At 39.2% G+C, this 19,437-nt stretch overlaps 1 protein-coding gene across 1 annotated transcript; it reads right to left on the bottom strand.

Moving 5' to 3' along the window:
- Positions 1 to 1,018: 1,018 nt before the first annotated feature.
- LOC131790431 (NACHT and WD repeat domain-containing protein 2) lies at positions 1,019 to 18,945 on the bottom strand. The gene is made up of 25 exons (XM_059107642.2): positions 18,715 to 18,945; positions 18,448 to 18,627; positions 17,045 to 17,329; positions 16,622 to 16,728; positions 16,323 to 16,408; positions 15,494 to 15,610; positions 15,013 to 15,128; positions 14,516 to 14,736; positions 14,061 to 14,327; positions 13,322 to 13,530; positions 12,870 to 13,012; positions 12,081 to 12,183; positions 11,425 to 11,637; positions 10,606 to 10,936; positions 9,818 to 10,120; positions 9,286 to 9,505; positions 8,858 to 9,005; positions 8,433 to 8,480; positions 7,926 to 8,097; positions 7,458 to 7,638; positions 5,461 to 6,782; positions 4,906 to 5,031; positions 4,517 to 4,674; positions 3,866 to 4,013; positions 1,019 to 2,978 (listed from the first exon to the last, which is right to left on the bottom strand). Exons 2-25 carry the CDS (start codon positions 18,618 to 18,620, stop codon positions 2,884 to 2,886), a joined length of 5,292 nt encoding a protein of 1,763 aa, XP_058963625.2. The 5' UTR covers positions 18,621 to 18,627; positions 18,715 to 18,945; the 3' UTR covers positions 1,019 to 2,883.
- Positions 18,946 to 19,437: the final 492 nt, after the last annotated feature.

The following is a 19,437-nucleotide window of genomic DNA, read 5'->3' as shown; positions in this document are numbered from 1 at the left end:
GACACTTTCGGCGATTCTTCAAAGTCCTAAAACAGACAATCACAAGGTCAATCTCTCTGTATTTGAGGTTTTTCCAGAATTACTGCTTGTTTGAAAACCTTTTTTAGATGAACGACGAAAAACTGAGGCGGTAAGGAGTCGGGAAGGCTTAGTCATGGTGGTGCCACCATAAACGTTTTCAAGGGTGTAAATTTTAAAGGGTATTTGTGTGAACTTGGAAATGTGAAATTTATCTTTCAATCCGTTTATAGCCCGACGCGACGTTTTTTGTCTGAGCCTTTTTTTTTGCACGTCTTAGAAACTCATGTAAACAATTCAAGTTTGAAAGCATTCTGAAAGGCGGGCTGTTGGTACACACAACTTCGGTCTGCTCTCTCGTGTGCGCTCGGTAAAAACACGTGCGCGCGCGTGTGTTAGTTGGTGTCACTGAAATAAATCGAGGACCCACGTAAACATGTTCGCCAAAATGATGAGACTAGGGTATGAAGTAAACTCCGATAATAATATTCATAGTTATGATAGGAAGTATTTTAAGGACATCAACCTTCTTTCAAACATAGATTTTGCTCTTTGGAAACATTGTGAAATGGTCAAAACACCGTCCTCTTCTAAAACGACAAAATAGTCCTTACAGCTGGTGATTTTTACGTGGAAAACATCGCACAGAAAGTTAGGAATACCGCTAAATCAAATAAGCATGTAAACTTCTATCTTTTTTTGTAACAAGAAGAAGTAAAAGATTAAAACTAACTTTCTTACATCTGCCTTCTATCCTTTTCACTGGCGAAGGAATTATTCTAAGAGCCTTTCCTTCGCAGGGCAAAATACGTTGCCTGTACAGCACAATCTGTTCTTTCTTTTTTCATAAGAATCTTTCTTTTACAAGATCGTTTAGGTTGAGATTAACCAAAAGTTTAAGAACATATCCAGGTGTTTTACTGAAGAACGTCTTTATTTTCATCATTTTTATTTTCGAGAAGTAGAAAATAAAGGTTAAATAAAATGTAAAACTATGTGGTTTAACAGGCCAATTAATTCAAACAATAAGGGACATTTTTTCAGCTTTAATAATACGGTTCTCTTACTGCACGATGCACTAAACCTTAAGAACATGTTGAGAACGTTTTCTTACCGCAAAAAATTAAAAAATAAAGGAATAAGGAACATTATACACGTTTTTATAAAAAAAGAGTGAAATTGTCCTTAAACGTTAAGTCTTTAGATTTTAATGAATATGAGTAATGACGCAAATGAAATCCATTTAAAAGAGAAACCAATTAAAGATATCATAACATTGTAAAGTTCTTTCTTTGTTTGACGAATGACTTTACTTCGAAGTTCGCAACTTCGTAGTTTTGATATATTTTCTTTATCTAAATTAAACTGAAATCCTAAAATGATACTTTATCTAAAAAATAGAATAATTTAGCTTCTCTTGATGTAGTCGAATTTACCGAAAATGAACCATCCGATTCAAATTTGGATTATCGACCGGAACTTGACGTAATGAATGCCAATTTGTGCTGGAAATGGAGTTGCGCTTTACAAAAAGGACAATTAATCATCGAACGACTCCAGCGGGTCTGTTCACCTTAGATGTAAAGTAATACCAACAAAACCCCGGAGGCTTCTTTTCCGCAGATGAAAATTTCTCTTTTTGGATTGATATTTGCGTAACACAAATCAATGATTATTATTATTTCCGTCCAGAGTAGAATAGAAAAGGTTGTTTTGCTTTTCGAATTTGTATGAGTTTGCGTTCTTTATCTTCCTGCATACGGTTGGGGATTTTAAGTCGAAGCTTGAGATTGCGCAATGATTTCTACGTCATGAAATACTGATTTTCCGTTTATATCTTCAAAAATTGTCTTTACCACTAGAAACCCAATATTTAATAGTTTTTCAAAATGGACAAACTAAAAAGAGACAAGAGGTGACGAAAGGAAGGAGGAGATTTAGCTTATTTCAAGGTGAATAAGATTCACAAGAAAAAAAATGGAGATGAAGCTTAAACTATCTAGACATGCACAGACTGCGACTTTCGGTGTTTGTCGACGTGCAGAAATATTGAAATTAGATCAATATAGAGAAGGCGGAGATTTTTCCAGACGTGGTAAAAATATCTTCTGTAAGGAAATATAATATATCGTGATGATGTTGGTCACTTTCGTTTGGAAGAAAACCATTCATTTATTTTGCAATATGTAATTTGTTCTAGATACTCACTAAGTTAGACTTCTTTCGGGCGACGATCTTATCAAAAATAAATTAAGTTGAATAAATTCACACCAAAATTTCTAAATTTTTTTAAACTATTTTAAATTATTTCTTTGCATTAGTTTTACTAGGCCCTCACAAGATAAGAGATCCTTTCTGAGTCCTAACCCTAATATCTTCCTCTACCCTCGTCCGCGGAAGTTTACCTAAAAGTTTTTATTTACATGAATTGGAGAAACCTCAACCACCAAACGGTGAGAACAACCGTAGCTTTGGTGGCCACGGAGAAAATAAATACCAATAACTAAACATGTCTTCAACACCGAAGACAACTCCAGAAGGAAATCAAGAAAAAAACCTCATCGAAATAAATAAGTTAGAGACCTTATTTTAGGAGAGGAAAGCGTAGTAGAAATACCATCACTGACAAACCTACGGCCTCCTCTCTTGCAACGTACCACTTTAAAAATAAGTCTTCTTGTCTTAAATAATTATGTTTTAGGTTTAAATAAGTGCGATGATCATTTCTTCCGCGTTTGTCCATTTGCAATGCGCCTTTTCAACATTTCATACAATTCCTTCGTAGTGCCTTCTGTTGTTAATTGGCAAGTCTCGTTCAGCCGATCAATCACGCAATGACCCTGATCCACGCTCTTCTTTCTCCTCTCAATGCTCGATTGCCTCGTTTTCGTCTTCGCTTATTTTCTCATCTTCATCAGCAACAATGTCACCTTTGACGCCCTCGAACTCTATCCACATGTCTACGAAATTCAACATAGGGTCAGGTGAAGTACGTCATGGAAGTAACTACACGAGAACATATTTAAAAGTCCGAAAGGGAACGTTTCAAAGCATGTAACTCTCACATTTGCACAGTTCGTGCTAAAAAAATCTAAAAATAAGAGAGATGGTAAGTTTTGCGCTCGGTAAAGAAATAAAGAGAGATGCATTTCGAGTGTGAGTGATGTTGCAGCTTACAACAGGGCCCAGGTTTACGCGGCCGGGGAAGCCCATGGACTAAGTCGAGAGATATTCTTGGATACTCGAATTCATGCCCCATGACAATAGAGCTTACCTTCCTCGATATCCCAACAAACAATGTTCAAATCTTTGTGTGCTGTTATCACCCGAGTGTTGTCCAAAATTGTCAGAGAGATTGTGTCCGTATCATTTGGGTAACGCAAATCGTGCAGTAACTGTATGTATTTCAAAGAAAGATATTTTTCGTCTTGTCACGAGCGTGGGACAAAGAAAAAATTCTGAGTCCCCATGAGGAATCGAACCTCAGACCTTCGGATTCCGCGCTCCGACGCTCTACTACTAAGCCACAGAGACCCCACGGTGAGCGAGGTCTATAACGAAGTTATCTCTCTTATTTCCATCTACAAATATTACGCTATCGACATTGCTGATCCTCGCAGTATGCAGTACGCGTGTCATATAGACCTCGCTGACCTTGGAGTCTCTGTAGCTCGTGGTTAGAGCGTCGGAGCGCGGAATCCGAAGGTCTGGGGTTCGATTCCTCATGGGGACTCAGAATTTTTTCTTTGTCCCACGCTCGTGACAAGACGAAAAATATCTTTCTTTGAAAACCTAAAAGTTAAACAAGACCGGTGAAAATCTCAAAAACGTTATATTTGTACCATACCTGTTCCAGCGATGGCCTTGGTACCCTCCGTGGGAAATTCGTATGGCTTTACGTCTCCTCCCTGGAGAGTAAGAAGCACTAATGGCAATACGCTTTCATAGCCAAGCACAATACACTGACCCTCTCCCACGGGATGAATTGCTGTCACCTGCAAAATTGAGGAAAAGGAATTGTCCACATGCATAGAGGTTGAAAGCGTTTTCGGGTCTTTTAACACCTCGCAAAGTGCTTTCTAAGGAATACAGCTTACAATTAGACTCAAAACTGGTAAAGTATTTAGCTGATCTCAAATTTGAGCTCAAAAGAACGCATCATTCCTCAGTATCAGACATAACTGCCTTCTGAATACATGAAAAGCAAATCAACTTCATTGCGTCTAACTCGTTGTCGTCGTCTCTTCCTTTTCAGACACGGCCACCGGCTAGTCTAGTCGGCTAGTCTCTCGCGACCCCGGCGGGGCCACAAGAGACGAGCACTACCACGAAGGAGGGGATGATGGGTAGGAAGAGGAGAGAAAGAAGAAACTTGGTTTCTCCCATTTTGCCCTGCGCATCTCTCGAGCACTTCCGTCGTTGATATTTAAAAGAACGTAGATTACTGGGGACGATTAAATAACAGCATTTTTTGCACCTCAGTGGGAGCACGTCTTACCTTATCTGCGGTGAATGTCGCCTTTTGTGCGCCCGCCCTCATGTCCCACATGATCAGCGTCTTTTTGTCATAAGAAACCACGATGTCTCCTTTGGAAGCCATGATGTTAATTCGCAAATTGCTGAAATGGTTGCTGGGAAGAATATGGATAGGGGTTCCTAGATTGCGAGAAAAACAAGCAAAAAGTTATTTAATAGAGAGATAAATGGCACGAATAAAAGATGGCACATGAACTCAATAAATACTACCCGCGGAAGTCAGGGGAGAGTCTATCAGTGATGTTGCAGCTTACAACAGGGCCCAGGTTTACGCGGCCGGAGAAGCCCATGGACTAAGTCGAGAGATATTCTATGATACTCGAATTCATGCCCCATGACAAGAGAGCTTACCTTCCTCGATATCCCAACAAACAATGTTCAAATCTTTGTGTGCTGTTATCACCCGGGTGTTGTCCAAAATTGTCAGAGAGATTGTGTCTGTATCATTTGGGTAACGCAAATCGTGCAGTAACTCCTCTGAAATTTTAAAACACACTTTTATGTTTAAACATAAAACGGTAAAAACGAACGATACAATCCGACGTTTCGGAGTAGTCATGACTCCATTATCAAGGTAAAAATATATAAGATAATGCAAATTACAGCATTTAAAGCGATTTTGGGGCGAAAAATTAACATCAAAGGGTTGATATCAAAGGGTGCGAAGATCATGAAAATACTCTCGCCCGAATGGAGTCTGATTGTACGTTGAGATTTGGCTTTAAAGCTCTTATAAAAAGCATCTCGTACACTAAACAGTCAAATTTGTTTCTGCATTTCTTGAGCACTTCGAAACGCTTTAGCAGGCCCTGAGGCATCGTCCCGTGCACGTTTATGGCAAGTCGGTTATCTAAACCATGTGATAAAATTTTCGTTAGGAAAAGAAAAGCACCCAGTCATACTCACTTTTCCTCATATCCCACACCGCCGAAACCCGGATATAGCTCTCTTTTTTCCCTTTCTTCGCACTGGACACAAAATAGTCACCGTCCGGTGTAAACCCAGCGTGTGTCAATGTTAGTCTCTCACACCCCTCCCTCTTAATAACAAAAATTTGCTCTCTAGTCTCCAAGTCCCACACGTGCAATTGGTCGGCCGGCTTGGGTGCATCCCATACGACGACTGTTCCTTCTGAGTTCACCAGAAATGAACGGATATCATGGCCTGATTTTAACGTGGCCACTTGATCTCCCGTTTCGATGTCGTACAGCGTCAAATGTTTACGATCGTGTGAGTAGGTAAGGATTTCAGTGCTATCGTTCACAACACAGACATCGTCTACACCGAGGAAGTCATAAGGAGGGATTTTTCCTTTAAGGACGTTGACAACCCTCCACGTATGTAAGTCCACAATTGCTACGTTTTCTTTGACGCGAATAGCAGCTCTTCTGTCGTTGATGATCTGAAGGTAACTCGTTGTTATGCCAGTTACTTTGCGTAGTGGTAACATGGTCGCTAAATCCCATATGGTCACACAGAAATTGTCAATCCCTAATCGTCCCAGCGTTACCAGGTGTCGAGAATCGCCAGGAATGGAATAAATGTTCAATACTGTCTCGGGTTTTTCTACTTGTTGATGGACATCTTCTCGGGTCAAGTCCCACACACGGACGACATTGTCGCCGCCCGATGTTAAAATGACGTCATAGCCGACAGCAAAAACCCTCGAAACGAAGTTAGGGTGGGGTAGGACATCTTTCCTTTCGCCGCTTTCGAGATCAAGAAGGGCGACTTTATTTTCTTTAGGAAACACAAGCATATTCTGGGCGGGGTCCAGGGACAAGTTTCGAATCCAATCGTCGATTTTGCATTTGTATGTTCGCAAATGCTCACCACTATCGACCGAGTACAAATCTATCTTCATTTTTTTGGCAACAAGGACTTCGTTGTCAGATTTCATTGCTACTTGGGTAAGATGAAGGAATTCTTCTTCGTCCTTCTCGCTAAAAACCTTTATCGCATGAAGAATTTTGTAGTCAGACGTATCGATCACCTTCAAAGAGTTTTCATCTTCTTTTGAGTTACATATTACGGTGTCGTTCCAGGAGGTTAGTAAACTGTTCTGACCTGCGCCACCGACTGGAAAGATGCCTGAAAATTGGTGCAAAAACTTTCCAGAAGAAGCAGAGATGACGTGTAAACCTTTTTCTTTGAGGAAGACCACTTTGGATCCCTTTTCGCCGGCTAGTGTAAACGGAGGACAACCCTCAAAGAACTTGACTTCCACTCTATTATTCAAATTCACGAAAAGAAAAGAAACCAAGTCATGTTACTTCCATAAATTTGGTAAAATCACAAGCAACTGAATCTTAGATCAAAAAGGATGTCCATAAGTCGCGACAAGTTTAAGTTGGTAAGATATCGATTAATATAATCATAACATATGATTATAGAGCAACTTTCAATTGAGTTATTTTTGCTTTGCCTCGCTCTCTGATTGGTCCAGAAAACTCGCACCATTCTCTCGACCATTGAGACGCAAATAGACTACTAATCGGGGCTGGAACACCCGCGTTTTCCCGCGCTTTTGCCGGATAGTTTGCCTGTTTTACTTTGAGTTCTCAACGATAACGTTTTCATTTGTTATGATTAGGCGTAGTGATCACTTTGGTTTCGGTTTTTCGACGATCAATTGATACTGTTCTCACAGAGAGCAAAAAAAAAAATTCAAAGTAAAAAGACGGAAACTGTACGCAGCGGGGGAAAAGGTAAATGACCTGGGAGTGAAGGGTTTGAATTCTGAATCCAATGATCATATTGTGAGGGTGGTGCATGTTTTCTGAACCAATAACAGGGAAAATTAAAGTTAAACCAGTGTACTCACGGATTACCATCGACTTTAAAAAATTGAAAACACCGCTATGTTATGACTAACATGGCAAAAACATAACTACTGTAGTCACCTTTGAAGTATTTCTCCAGTTTCAAACGAGATCAAACTAATTCCAGTCTTAGAAGACACGATGATGACGTCATCGTCACAACCACACGTGATCATTCCAATCTCATCCCCAGCCTCCGGTACGGTCAGGAACAACGAGCCGTCGTTATTGTCCCAGACCTTAACGACTCCCTCTTGTGAGCCTGCACAAAAAAAAAACCGATTAGCTGGGATCTTATTTACAGTTAAAAAAAAACGATTGGTAGAAAAAGTAGGATTTATAGTCCACGTTTAAAAACTAACCTGAATTAAAAAAAATGGAATCGTCGTTGTTTAGTAGATGTTTAGTAAGAGTTACGTTAAGTTAAACAAGCAACCTCTCCTGAATTTTCAGGATGAGGGCGAAATAGTCTCTCCAATGGGGTTGTTAAGAGAATTGGGGTTGATTTTTTAAACTACGAAATGCTAGCGAGTAAGGAAAGTAAAATACCTGTGACAACGTATTTCCTGTTGCTAGTTGCCGCCAATCCATACAATACACTGGCGGAGTTAACCACGAGTGTGTGAACCAACTGTCCGCCTGGGGGGGTTAAGAAACCTCTGGACGGTATGAGTGCCGGCGCTGGAGGGTTGCGAGAATCCTGGACTAGTTTGGCTAGGACCTGATGATGAAAGCGTGCAACCAATTACAAGCGCGGGAAAACATATAACCGGTGACATGCGCGGGACAACATTCCAGTGACATGCGCGGGAAAACATATAAAGCGCTTACATGAGCGGAAAAACATTTGAGCGCTGACATGCGCGGGAAAACATGTAACCAAAGACACGCGAGGGTAACATGTTACCGTGGACGAGCACGGGAAAAAAAGTTACTGGGGACATACTTGGAAAAGTATATAACCAAAGACAAGCCAAGAAAGGAAACAAGTATTCAGTTACTTATGTGACTGACCTTACAATGAAGGCACTGATTTGCTTAGAGTCACACACTTACCGGGGATAGATTGGTTGGAACAACATGAAATGGATCCTGCACTTTACACTGAAACAAAACCAAAAAATACCCACAAAAGTGTTGAAAAGCTTACAGAGGCCAATTGTACTAAATTAAACAAACGAAACGGAACCTAAGGGAAATACGAAAGCTTCAAAATCAAAAGATTTAGAATATGTTAAATAATCTCTTGAGAAATAAGCATGCGAAGTAAAGAGATACGACAATACTGTGTCGAATTGCGAATGGAAAGGAAATTCAGGCTCTTTGATGTAAAAAATAGGCAAAAGAATCGTTAGATCAGCGTGTAAAACGTTGTGGATTATGAAGATATTCTTTCGGATATAAAGATATCTTCTCGTACAGCAAACGAAAGACAGAATAAACCATGATTACAGCTGCAAATAGGACACTGAGAGCATTACCTCGTAGAGCCTGCCTACAAACTGCGCTGGTAATTGGTTGAGGTCGCTCAAAATAGCGTCTTGTGCGAGTTGGAGAGTTTCTGCAACAGCGGCAATGTCTGGATCATTGAAAGCGTTCATAGCGGAATGGAAATTATCCAGCACCGACCTGTAAATTCGACAAACAAAAAATTATTGCTGTATCACTGGTGAAAAATAGTTCTTCAATAGCTCTTCGGCACGAGCGGAGGTCTTGGGGAAGGCGAGCTGGGGAGAGGTCTAGGAATGGTCTAACATATTTAATCATTAGCGCCAGACCTCTGAAAAACCTCTACCCGACTCGTCCCAAATCTTCCCGCAGGCGGAGAAATGCTCCTCGCAGCGTAATGATGAGGGCGGGCTCGCTGGCTACAACAAATTAAGGGTTTTTTTTTAATCTCCTTTCTTACCTCAGTGTGCGCACTTCTATCTTGGTACTTAGCCACTCAAAGTTGCAGAGAACTTCACTCTTTAGCTCATCTAGCATCTGGCTGCGAATCAGTTGTACGGGAAGTTCATGAAGTTTTCTTAAATTGTAACGACCTTTGGATAATAACAGGGGCTGTCCTGAAATACTCGCTAAACGCACTTGCTTGCCGTGAATCAGGGTCGTTTCTTTGGTGTCTTCCTCTGTAAACAAAAAGAACGTTTCTTGACGAGAAACCGCGGAGTTTCCACCTAACAGGTGCTGTTTCACGTTACCTAATGTAACTCCCTTTGGTTTCCATTTACCATGACATTCGCAGTGTTTTAGTGCTTAATACAATGGTGTTAACTCTGGTGTTAAATTACTCTGCATACGAACTGAAACTTCAAAAGCGTGACTTGTATGCTAGAATCTAAACGCAAGGGCACTTTTTCTTTATTTCAAAATTTATGCTGGTTTATAAAAAGCTTCGGCAGCTTTTATCTAAAAGGAATTACCCCAGCATGGTTACTTACCAACGTAATTTCTTCCCAAGAAGTAATCAGCAATATGGGTGTGTAAACGCTTCTTCTCCACTGCATCTGACAAGTATCTGTCTTCCGCAGCCTGAATAAACTGACGGTGATACCAACACGTGACCTGAGTTCCATCCGCCCCCCTGTCCACTAAGTAAGAGGAGAGATCCGCCCTTATTCTGACCCACAGCAAGGGGGGAAGACGCCTGATCGGTGGGGTCCAGTACTGAAAAACGTCATGGAGTAGGTCTTCATCACAAGACAGGATATCCTCGAGTTCGTTTGTAGTGAGACCAAGAGAAGCTGGATAGAGAGGGAGATAATAATCTTATTACGCAAAGAAGTAAAAAATAAACAAATAGACAGTGTACACTTCACTGTCCTAACTAATCCATTGCACCGGTTTTGCTCGACGAAGGTCTGTGATTGCCTCCTTGAGTTACTGTCCTTTGCTCTGAATGGCCGCCGAGATTTCTTTTCTCTTTGAGCCACTCCGTAAATATTCGCTCTAAAGCACAAAACAAAACCTATTTCTCACGACTTTTCACCAGAGAATGCAACGCAAGGAGCCACTGGTGTTTGAATGTCTGCTACGCAGACATGCCTTTAGTATGGATTTCCATCCGTTTTCTCGACTTTCGGGCCTGTCATCGATGTCTTCCCACGGTCCGCTGTTTACCGCCAAAAACTCGCCTTTCCATCCTAACTCCTGTAACGATTTTTCATCTTTTCCGGAAAATTTCAAGATAATCTACCCAAGATAATCTACGAAATTATATTAAAGTTACCTGCTGTAATATATCCAAGAGCGCGTCGCACAAGAACCTCGCCATGGCTTATTTCGACTCTTTCCAAGAGCTTGTCAATAGCCTTTCGTATGGTCGTTTCTAAACAGGTTTCACTGATAGTGGAATATGATCTCCAAAGTCTGGTCTCATCATAAGAGATCTTTAGAAACAAAGGAAGGGGACACTTTTTGAAGGCGTCTTTGAGCACCTGCAACTGACGGTCCTGGAGGGTCCTGTTCTCAGACTTCAGCCAGTTGGTCAATATGTCACTCACGTCATCTGAAGACAGTTCAGGGACCGACACGAAACATTTTGGATGTTTGAAGAGAGCCTGAGATATAAAAATGATTCATGAACAAGCTGGACAGAAGTTCAGGAAAATTAGCGCATGATTGCGCTAATTTCGGAAAAAAAAATCACAATTCACAATTGTCGATCAGAACAAGAGAAAAATATTACAAACAGCCCACAACAACTCTAAGCAATTTTAAGCAAACTGTCTTAAGTACGGGAAAATCGCGAGTGTTCAAGGTGGGATTGGTTTTAGTTTTGCATCTTATTCGGAACTACGGGATTGACGTGAGTTTCCGCGACGCAACATAAAGCGAAGTAAAGCAAAGCCAAATAAATCTCAAATCATTTCAGGATTCCTTTTGACACTCCATTACAAGTTGTTCAGGTCAGTAACTGCCTCTCAATTCTGGATTCTTGCTCTCTTTTGATTTACTCCTACTGGCTTGCTTGAAAATGTGTATCAATAATTTGATATATGTTTTAGTTTGGGGTCCGTATAATACTTCAATTTCCGGATAAACTCACCTTAAGAATTGGAAAACATTTGTACTCTTGATCAGGAAGAGTAGATACAATAAACTTTACATGAAGAGGAAGTTGTCTTGGAAACCATATTAATTTCCAAGCACCGTGCAGTGGAGAAAGTTGATCCAAAGAATCCAAGATGATTATCAATGGGTTATCTTTAGTAGCGCTGGACAAAAAATTTGGGAACTGATCAAACACTCCCTTGGACGACTGAAATAAGAAAAAAAATTACGATAAAAATGGAATCAATGCAGTCAGAAATGAGATCTTGTTAAGGATTTCACCAGCTTTAACGACAGAGGGACAATCAAACTCTGCTTAACCGTTTTTAGGGGCGGACCAAGTGCACTCTGTCACCAGGCCGGGGGGGGGGGGGGGTGGGTAAGGTACAGCTACACGTAAGCCACCGCAGGACACGTATTTCTCCGCTCGCAGAAAGATTTGAGAAGAGTCGGGGAGAGGATTGCCTGGGGTCTAACACTAATAATTATCAGTACCAAATCCTTTCCAGCTCGTGTATATCAAGACCTCAATCCTTTCTCGCCGGCGAAGAAACGCTCGCGCTGAAGCGTTTATGATGCCTGCCTGGCTACATCAAGTGAACATGAATATCTTTGGATCCGGAGTATTCCCCCGAAGCGCTTGATACTCACACGAGGAATTTTCGTTGTCAGACCGTAGACGTGTTTAATCTGTTGCATGATCGACTTCAGTACACGGAGGATGGTGGAACTTTTGGGTGTTGTGCCAAGAAACCTGCAAATTGATAAATATTAAACTTTTACCTTATAACTTTAACTGTTTCACAAGTGAAGGATCGATGTGTAATAGACACAAAATAATAACGATGACAACAATAGATATAATATTAATAATAATAATAATGAAAATATTAACACGAGATAATGAAAATGAATTATCTTGCAAACTATCAACGAGTCAGTAATTTACTTTCAGGAAAACACTATTAAATAATCAACAATAAGTGAAGATTCCCTGCTATTTTTTCTGAAGTTTAGATTATTGGTGAAGGAAAAACGGTGAAGCCAGAAAGAGATATTTTTCTCAAAAAATTAACAACTATTCACTTAAGTGAAGGTGAATGGATGCTTTCTTTCGCAAAAAGAGAATTTTAACTCATTTATCCCTGCAAAGAGTACAATATTTTCGGCCGCAAATCCCGCGCGCGTTGCATGGGGGTGAAGAACAAAGGTTATTCAGAGTCTGAGTAGCCAATAAGAGCGCGTCTTCAACGCTATCCATTGTATTAGTATAGGCTAAACCAAGTCATCAGCTTGAAAGTGGAAAGGGGGGGCGTTCCCCTGTCACAATTTCATTGTGAAACAAACCAAAAAGCCAAATGAGAACAAGTTCTGTTACAGTGGTCATTTCAGCGTTTGTTAGGGAAGTACTTAATATGAACGTAAAAATTTTTTTATTACCTGAGACATATACAACCTTTCTGATCCAACAGTTCACTTATGGACTTGGCTGCCATGGCAATGACGGACGTTTTGCCACAACCAGACTTTCCATGAATCACCAGGGGGTACCTACTTGGACTCCTGACATAATCTTCAATTTCCTGTAGGTTAATGAATTGAAGTTACCACATGTTTGCCTCTGTGTCAACAGCACGGAAACCTTACTGTGGTGGGCTTTAAGTGAGCCATGAAGGTGCAAAAACCCTTTGAGGTTAATCATATGCCAATCATGAGAGTAATGAGGACCGTGACAGTGGTAAAGGGGGATGATGACGTTAATATGGTGAAAATGTTAGTTACAACAACTTAAGCTGGTAAATGACTAAAAAAGTTTGAGTTAACCAAGTTTTAGCAGGCGTGCTTCTACAGTAGGATCATTGATTCTTGACTAGTAATTCCAATGTTTTTACCCCAACGGTTGACTTTCTTCCATAAACAACTTGAAGTTTCCTCTTACAGAACAGTGTGTGCTGCACCACTTCAGAGTACAGTAAATTGTCTTTTTCAGCCTCTTTGTGCTCAGAAATACCCGCTGATATCATGTCCTTTATCTTGTTCTCAAAGTCTTTACAAAACTGATCAAGATATTTCTTGTGTTCATCATTACTTGGATCAATACCTTAGGATGAAAACAACTGATTTTGTTAGTCATGTGATGAGCTACATGTACATGACAAATCCCATTGAGTGGCAGGGGGGTGGGGAGAGACTGCCTCATTGCTGGTAAAACTGGGATATGGGACAGTTGCCCCATTTTTGATGAGGGGAGGGGTGGGAATGAATCAGCAAAGTAATTAGCAATTTGAAATTCTTGCATGGCATAGTAATAAAACCTACAGGTCTAATGAAAGGGACTCATACTTCCCTTGCCTTCACCGGCCATGACAGCTGCTTAGATATCAAACTACAGTGTAACTATGATCATCATTAGGACATGAAAAGTTTGGCGAATATAACAGGGAAGTTGTACTTAATTTGACAAAGTTCCAATCCAAGAAATCAAGAGTAATGAAAAAAAGTGTGAATTTTAATAATTCTATGTGCATCATATTTTTCATTTAATAAAGCCCAAATATAAATTCACTCATAATACATTTATCAGATCAATAATACTGCACAGAATAGATAATAATTTTAAAAAATTCTCACCATTTGGTGTCCAAGTAACATCGTAGGTGAAAGTATTTTCAGTATCCACAGCTTGCTTCATTTTCTCATTTTTCAAGTTATGTAGAAGAGCCTGAGGATGGGCACCATCATTAAGACAAACTCCACCTGGACAATGATCAGTGTATTTCAACGCTTCTGGGTTGTCTGAATCAGAGTCCAGACCATTGATTGCACGGTGAAACCAGACACAAGATCGTTTTTGGTTTTCAACTTTTAGGAGTCCCTGTTTAATTTCCACCTCAGAAACTAAAAAGTGATACAACATTCTCAAAGACAATAACTAAACATTTGAAAAACACTGAATAATTTCATCTGTTTCATAATGCTGGTAAAAATTTAAAGTCATGGCTGAAAGACTGAGAGATTTAATAAGCTTTTCCCCGAGATAAAAATTCAGCTGCAACATAAAAATTGCATGCTTTGGATCAATTTACCTGATATGACATATTTCTGCCAGATATCCTCATCATTTAAAACTTCCTTGGCAGCTTGCTGGAGAAATTCCTTCATCATGTTATATTCACTCTCCCACTGTTTTTGTGCTTCTTCCTTCTGAGACAGATCACAGCTATCATTGAGGAAGTTTGGTATCCAAGTTGTTACTGGCTGGAGAATGTATGATACAGGAAAACAGTTTTCATCCATCTTGTACCACCTACAATCATAAAAAAAACCTGTTGATATCAGACTTGTATGACCAAAAGATATAAAAGCCATCAAATTAAGTGCCTTGTGAGTATTTAGCCTGTTGGACGAATTTAGGACATTTACCCATCAGGGTAAATCCTTGAATTACCACCTGTGTACACAAAAGGGCCTTCTCTAAATATACATTAAATGCTGTCATACAAAAAGAAAAAAACCTCATATCTGCTAGGAATAGCATAAATTAAATAAGCCTCCCTGCCTTCTCCACTGCTTCCTTTCTTACTTGGTAAGAAGTTCATGTATTTTGTTATCAGAGCCTTTACTGAGAATCAACTCAAACTCCTGAGCAGTAATTGATGGCATTAAGGGTCGATAACCATACTTTTCTGACAGCAAAGTCTGTTAAAAGAAAAGTCCACAAAATAGAAATCACTTGTAAAGTATATAAATGAATCCTTAGTCATTCCTTAGTTCAGGCAAACATTTTATTGAAGAATTTCTTGTAATGTTTATTTCCCTCCAGCCTCAATTAGCTTTGCTATTTTGCAGGTAGGGATTGTTAGATAATTATATATTTTAATTCCTAACTAGGTAATTAAATTTTGTTGTTGTTGTTGTTAGCAGTGAATATTTTTATGTGGAAATCAAATGACAATCAGTTACTAAATGTAAGAGGTATTAATTAATTCAAAGCATATAATAGAGGTCTCTTGATTAACCTCTAAAGAAAGGAAAATGAGTTTTCAATCAATCCAAATACTCACCACAAAATTTGGTCCTACAGAGATTTCTTGACAGGCTTTGATTTCCCGTAAACACAGCTCAGTTGTCATGTGTGCATCTGTAGCATCATCTCGTACTCCCCAGCGCATGTCTACAACCTGAAGTTAAAAAAAAAACAAAAAACCAAAAAAGTCATGAGATTGGTGCTTAATTTGTTATAAGAAGTATCGCATATTAAGAATCTTTTTATTAGATCATGCCCTTTACTGGTAGTGAGGGGTATCTGTCACTAAATAGTCTGTTTAATTGACTGATGGTTGGTCAATGTCAGTCTTGATGCCTTGATAACCAATGGCTAAGAACATTTCTCTGACATCAACTGACTACTGATCCAGTTTCTCTCACCCTTCATCTAGCAGCGACCAACTTCAATATCAACCAAATACTGACAGATGCATGGATAATTCATGACATGGAAGTCTAACTTAAGTGCATATGTTATTTACATTTAGACTGTTTGGTAAGCATTCAGGAGATCAGAGAATTCTCTGCCTACAACACAGATTAAAAATTACAAACTACTGTTTTTCACCAACACTCGGATTATGTTCTACAGTTATTTTTCATTACATTTTACCCCTCACATGATATTTCTTATAAATGAAAACCCTTCACTGACAGATTGGTTTTGATCAGTAACAGAGTCTGAGGATGAGTTATTAATAACATACAACAAAGAATAAGATCTAGAAAATACTCAATTTTAGAATTCTACCCACAACTCTGAGGCTGGTAAATGGTTACGTAGAATCCAGCAACTAATAAAAGATCTTTAATACAATAATTAATTACTGTTCAGCTGAAATTCACCTGGAATTCATAACCTCTCTTCTCACAAAATTGTCTCAGTTTTGGATACACATGCTCCATGAGAGCATTACGTTCATGTTCTGTGTCTACAAGTTAGAAAACAATGAACATAGTTTATCTTTATAATGTAATACAACACAGGAACACAAGATGGACTAAACATTAGCGGTACCTTTAATCACTCTGTATCTCCAACATACCATACAGCCTACACACCATATAAAAGGAAGTGTGTTCCTCCCCCATTTGGTTCAAGTCATCTCCCTTTTAGCTAAGTAATGTTAAGTGCCATTCCTTACCAGTGAATGTGGAGCTAAGGAAGATACGAACGGTCCTTGAATTCAGAGGGCAGTTTTCTTCTATGAAACCTCTCAAAACTCTCTCAACCCTTTGACCTAAATCAGATCTAGAAAACAAAAACATATCCACTGACTACTATGATTACTTTGGGAAAATTTGTTACATTCATAGTAAAACTGGTTTATCTTTTTACAAAGTCTAGTAACTGCCCTAAAAGAGCCACATCCTCATAAAAGGAACCGGATACTTAAGCCTGTTTTGACTGCAAAAATAACCTCTTACCAGAGGCCTGTTAACAAGTCAAAAATGCCTTTTGTACAAAACTCAACTATTGACTGCAAAATGACATGACATACATGTACCTTATTTAAACTGTTGTAACATACATGCAAAATAAATCACATTATATGATTCAAACTTACCCGGTTGAGAGCTGGACACTCTTACGAGCAACATTTTGTTGGTCATTACCATTTGGAGCTTTCTTCGGTGAAACAGTTTTTGATGCAGGTTTCTTTGACTCTGAAGTTTTTGTGACTTTATTTACAGCTGGTTTGCCCTTATCACCAGATTTTTCTGGCTTAACAGGTTTTGGAGAAGAATTTTTTGACTCACTGGGTTTTGCTTTCTCTTTTCCTTTTTTAGAAGATTCTTTTGTGGTGGTAGTTGAAGTCTGAGGAACAGACTTCTTGTTACTTTTCAATTGCCTGTAACACAGAATGATTAAATTGTCTCTTTAACCTTTAATTCCCAAAAGTGATTGTCATGTAATGTCTCCCTATAATATCCATACATTATTCAGCAAACAGGTAATGAGAATACATAAACATATCAGGTAGAAGTTATTATCTTGATCTAATACCAAATTATTGCAAATATTTACAAGGAAATGTGTAGCACCTGGAAGGGAGAATTAGAAATCAGATCTCAGGTGTTAAAGGCTTAAGAAAATTCAATGAAGGACTTGAATCACAGTTATAGGATTACTAACCCTTTAACTCCCAGATCAAATTTGTAATTCTCCTTACTGTCAACTATACAATTCTTATAATGTTAGTTCGGATAATTTAGTATTGAATCAACTAATTATCCCCAAAGTGATCTTTTTCTTTATTCTCATTACTTATCTGGTTGATATTGTATAGATATTGTAAGGAGAAATTTTATCTTGGTCACTTATGAGAGTTAAAGGGTTAATCTTAAAGCTGCCAAAGAAAGTTTGAAGAGGAAGACTTTTGTTTGCTGCACTTAAGAAACAAGCAAAATGAGTGAGAGTTTAGAGAGAGAGACTTATTGAGAGTTCATAAAAGGATACGTTTTTCAAATATGCTTTTAGTTTAATTTGGTTATTTGTTGGTTTTTGATTTGTAATTGTTATTGTGCAAACACCTTGCGACTCCCTTAAGTCAATTCCCTTCACTTAGTAGATAATCTCAGACACAAAATTACGACTAATGGACTCTTGCCAATTTAAGCTCCAGTGTCTAATTACCAAGACTCAGTAAGTAACAATTTGAGTTTTTTCGGTGAAGTCTATTATTTCTATTCATTTGAAGTGACTCGCGTTATATCTATCTTTTGTACTTTACATTTTTGATAACTTGGATCTTGATCATTTCTGTAAATAAGTGAGAGTAACCTTTGATTTTGGGCAGTAATGGTAATATCAGCCATGCAAACTCGGCGTTTGAACTTGGCCTTAGATGAAAAAAGTTAATGTGATTTTGATTGAGAAGTTTAGTTGCCGGGTTCAATATTCAATCACCAAATTAAATTATGAAAAGTCAAAAGTAAGAGTAAAGTAGAGTTACTTTTGCAGCAGTACCTTCCTTCGACCTCCATATCATTGGAACCCCCAGCCTGAGTAGTCTGTCCTTCGCTTGGAGCCAAGTCTAACGCTGAAGACTTACGAGAAGGCGTATTCTTTTTCAATCTGACAGTACCCACAACTGCGTGTACAGTCGCCCGGGTACCCTTCGAACTCACCCCCGACCCCATCTCTCAACTGAAGGAAAGACACAAATTGAGGATTAAGAAATATATAAACAAAGATATCACTAGGAAAGGACGTCATATGTTTGATAGTCATCACCTGCAGACTTGACTGAGTTCAATTCAGCTGTTCAAACTCAAATTTACAACTGGACCGCATGCCGTCGATCGGCCGTCCTGATCAAAGATTCCTCAGCATGTTGAAGCAGATCATCGAAGACAACCTTCATCTCATTAATAAGAATAATTTATCCCAGACAAAAACGTAGGCTTGACAAACATGCATACAGAATGAGAACCCGGAACAACAGCAATATAGGTAAACACGCTGAGTGAGGGATTAGTGTGGTCTGGGAAGAGTCTTTGTGTAATGCTATCGAATTATCCCAAACTGTTTTAATAACTGTTGCCTGATGTCAGGTTCCGCGATTTTCATCACCTCTAAGTGTCCGTTAGAATTTTGAAATCCTTCACATCAGTTTTAAACCCTCATTTGCAAGATTCTCATGCTGGATGATAAATATTCTTCAATCTTTCCTGTCTATAGAGACTCTAACGACCCTCTACAGCATGATATACTCTCCTAGCCTGATCTTGCTACCTGCAAATGGTTGCTGAATCGGCTAGGGTTCTTTTTGTTGTGTTGCTAAAACATGTAAAACAGAATAAATGATAAAAAATCTACTCAGAGGGCTGACACTCGAATCGCTTGCTTATAATCTCTCTATGGTGGCCAAACCCAAACTCAAATGTATCCTCCGTCATCCCACAACCATCCCAGTGAGGCCGGAGAGGGTCACTACTTTGCTCCACTTTATAGATG

This window comes from Pocillopora verrucosa, chromosome 10 (assembly GCF_036669915.1).
Source record: "Pocillopora verrucosa isolate sample1 chromosome 10, ASM3666991v2, whole genome shotgun sequence".
NCBI lineage: Eukaryota > Metazoa > Cnidaria > Anthozoa > Scleractinia > Pocilloporidae > Pocillopora > Pocillopora verrucosa.
Note: the sequence above shows the minus strand (reverse complement) of the source record. Positions and strands in the feature narration are given on the sequence as shown.

What these genes read in the sequence shown, in the direction of transcription:
- LOC131790431 (XM_059107642.2), bottom strand. Translation starts at nt 18,620, where the DNA reads ATGGGGTCGGGGGTGAGTTCGAAGGGTACCCGGGCGACTGTACACGCA. An exon ending in CTGTAGGACCAAATTTTGTG is followed by an intron (nt 15,129 to 15,493) that starts GTGAGTATTTGG and finishes TTCTTTTAACAG; the next exon opens with ACTTTGCTGTCAGAAAAGTA. An exon ending in AAAGGTTGTATATGTCTCAG is followed by an intron (nt 12,184 to 12,869) that starts GTAATAAAAAAA and finishes ATCAATTTGCAG; the next exon opens with GTTTCTTGGCACAACACCCA.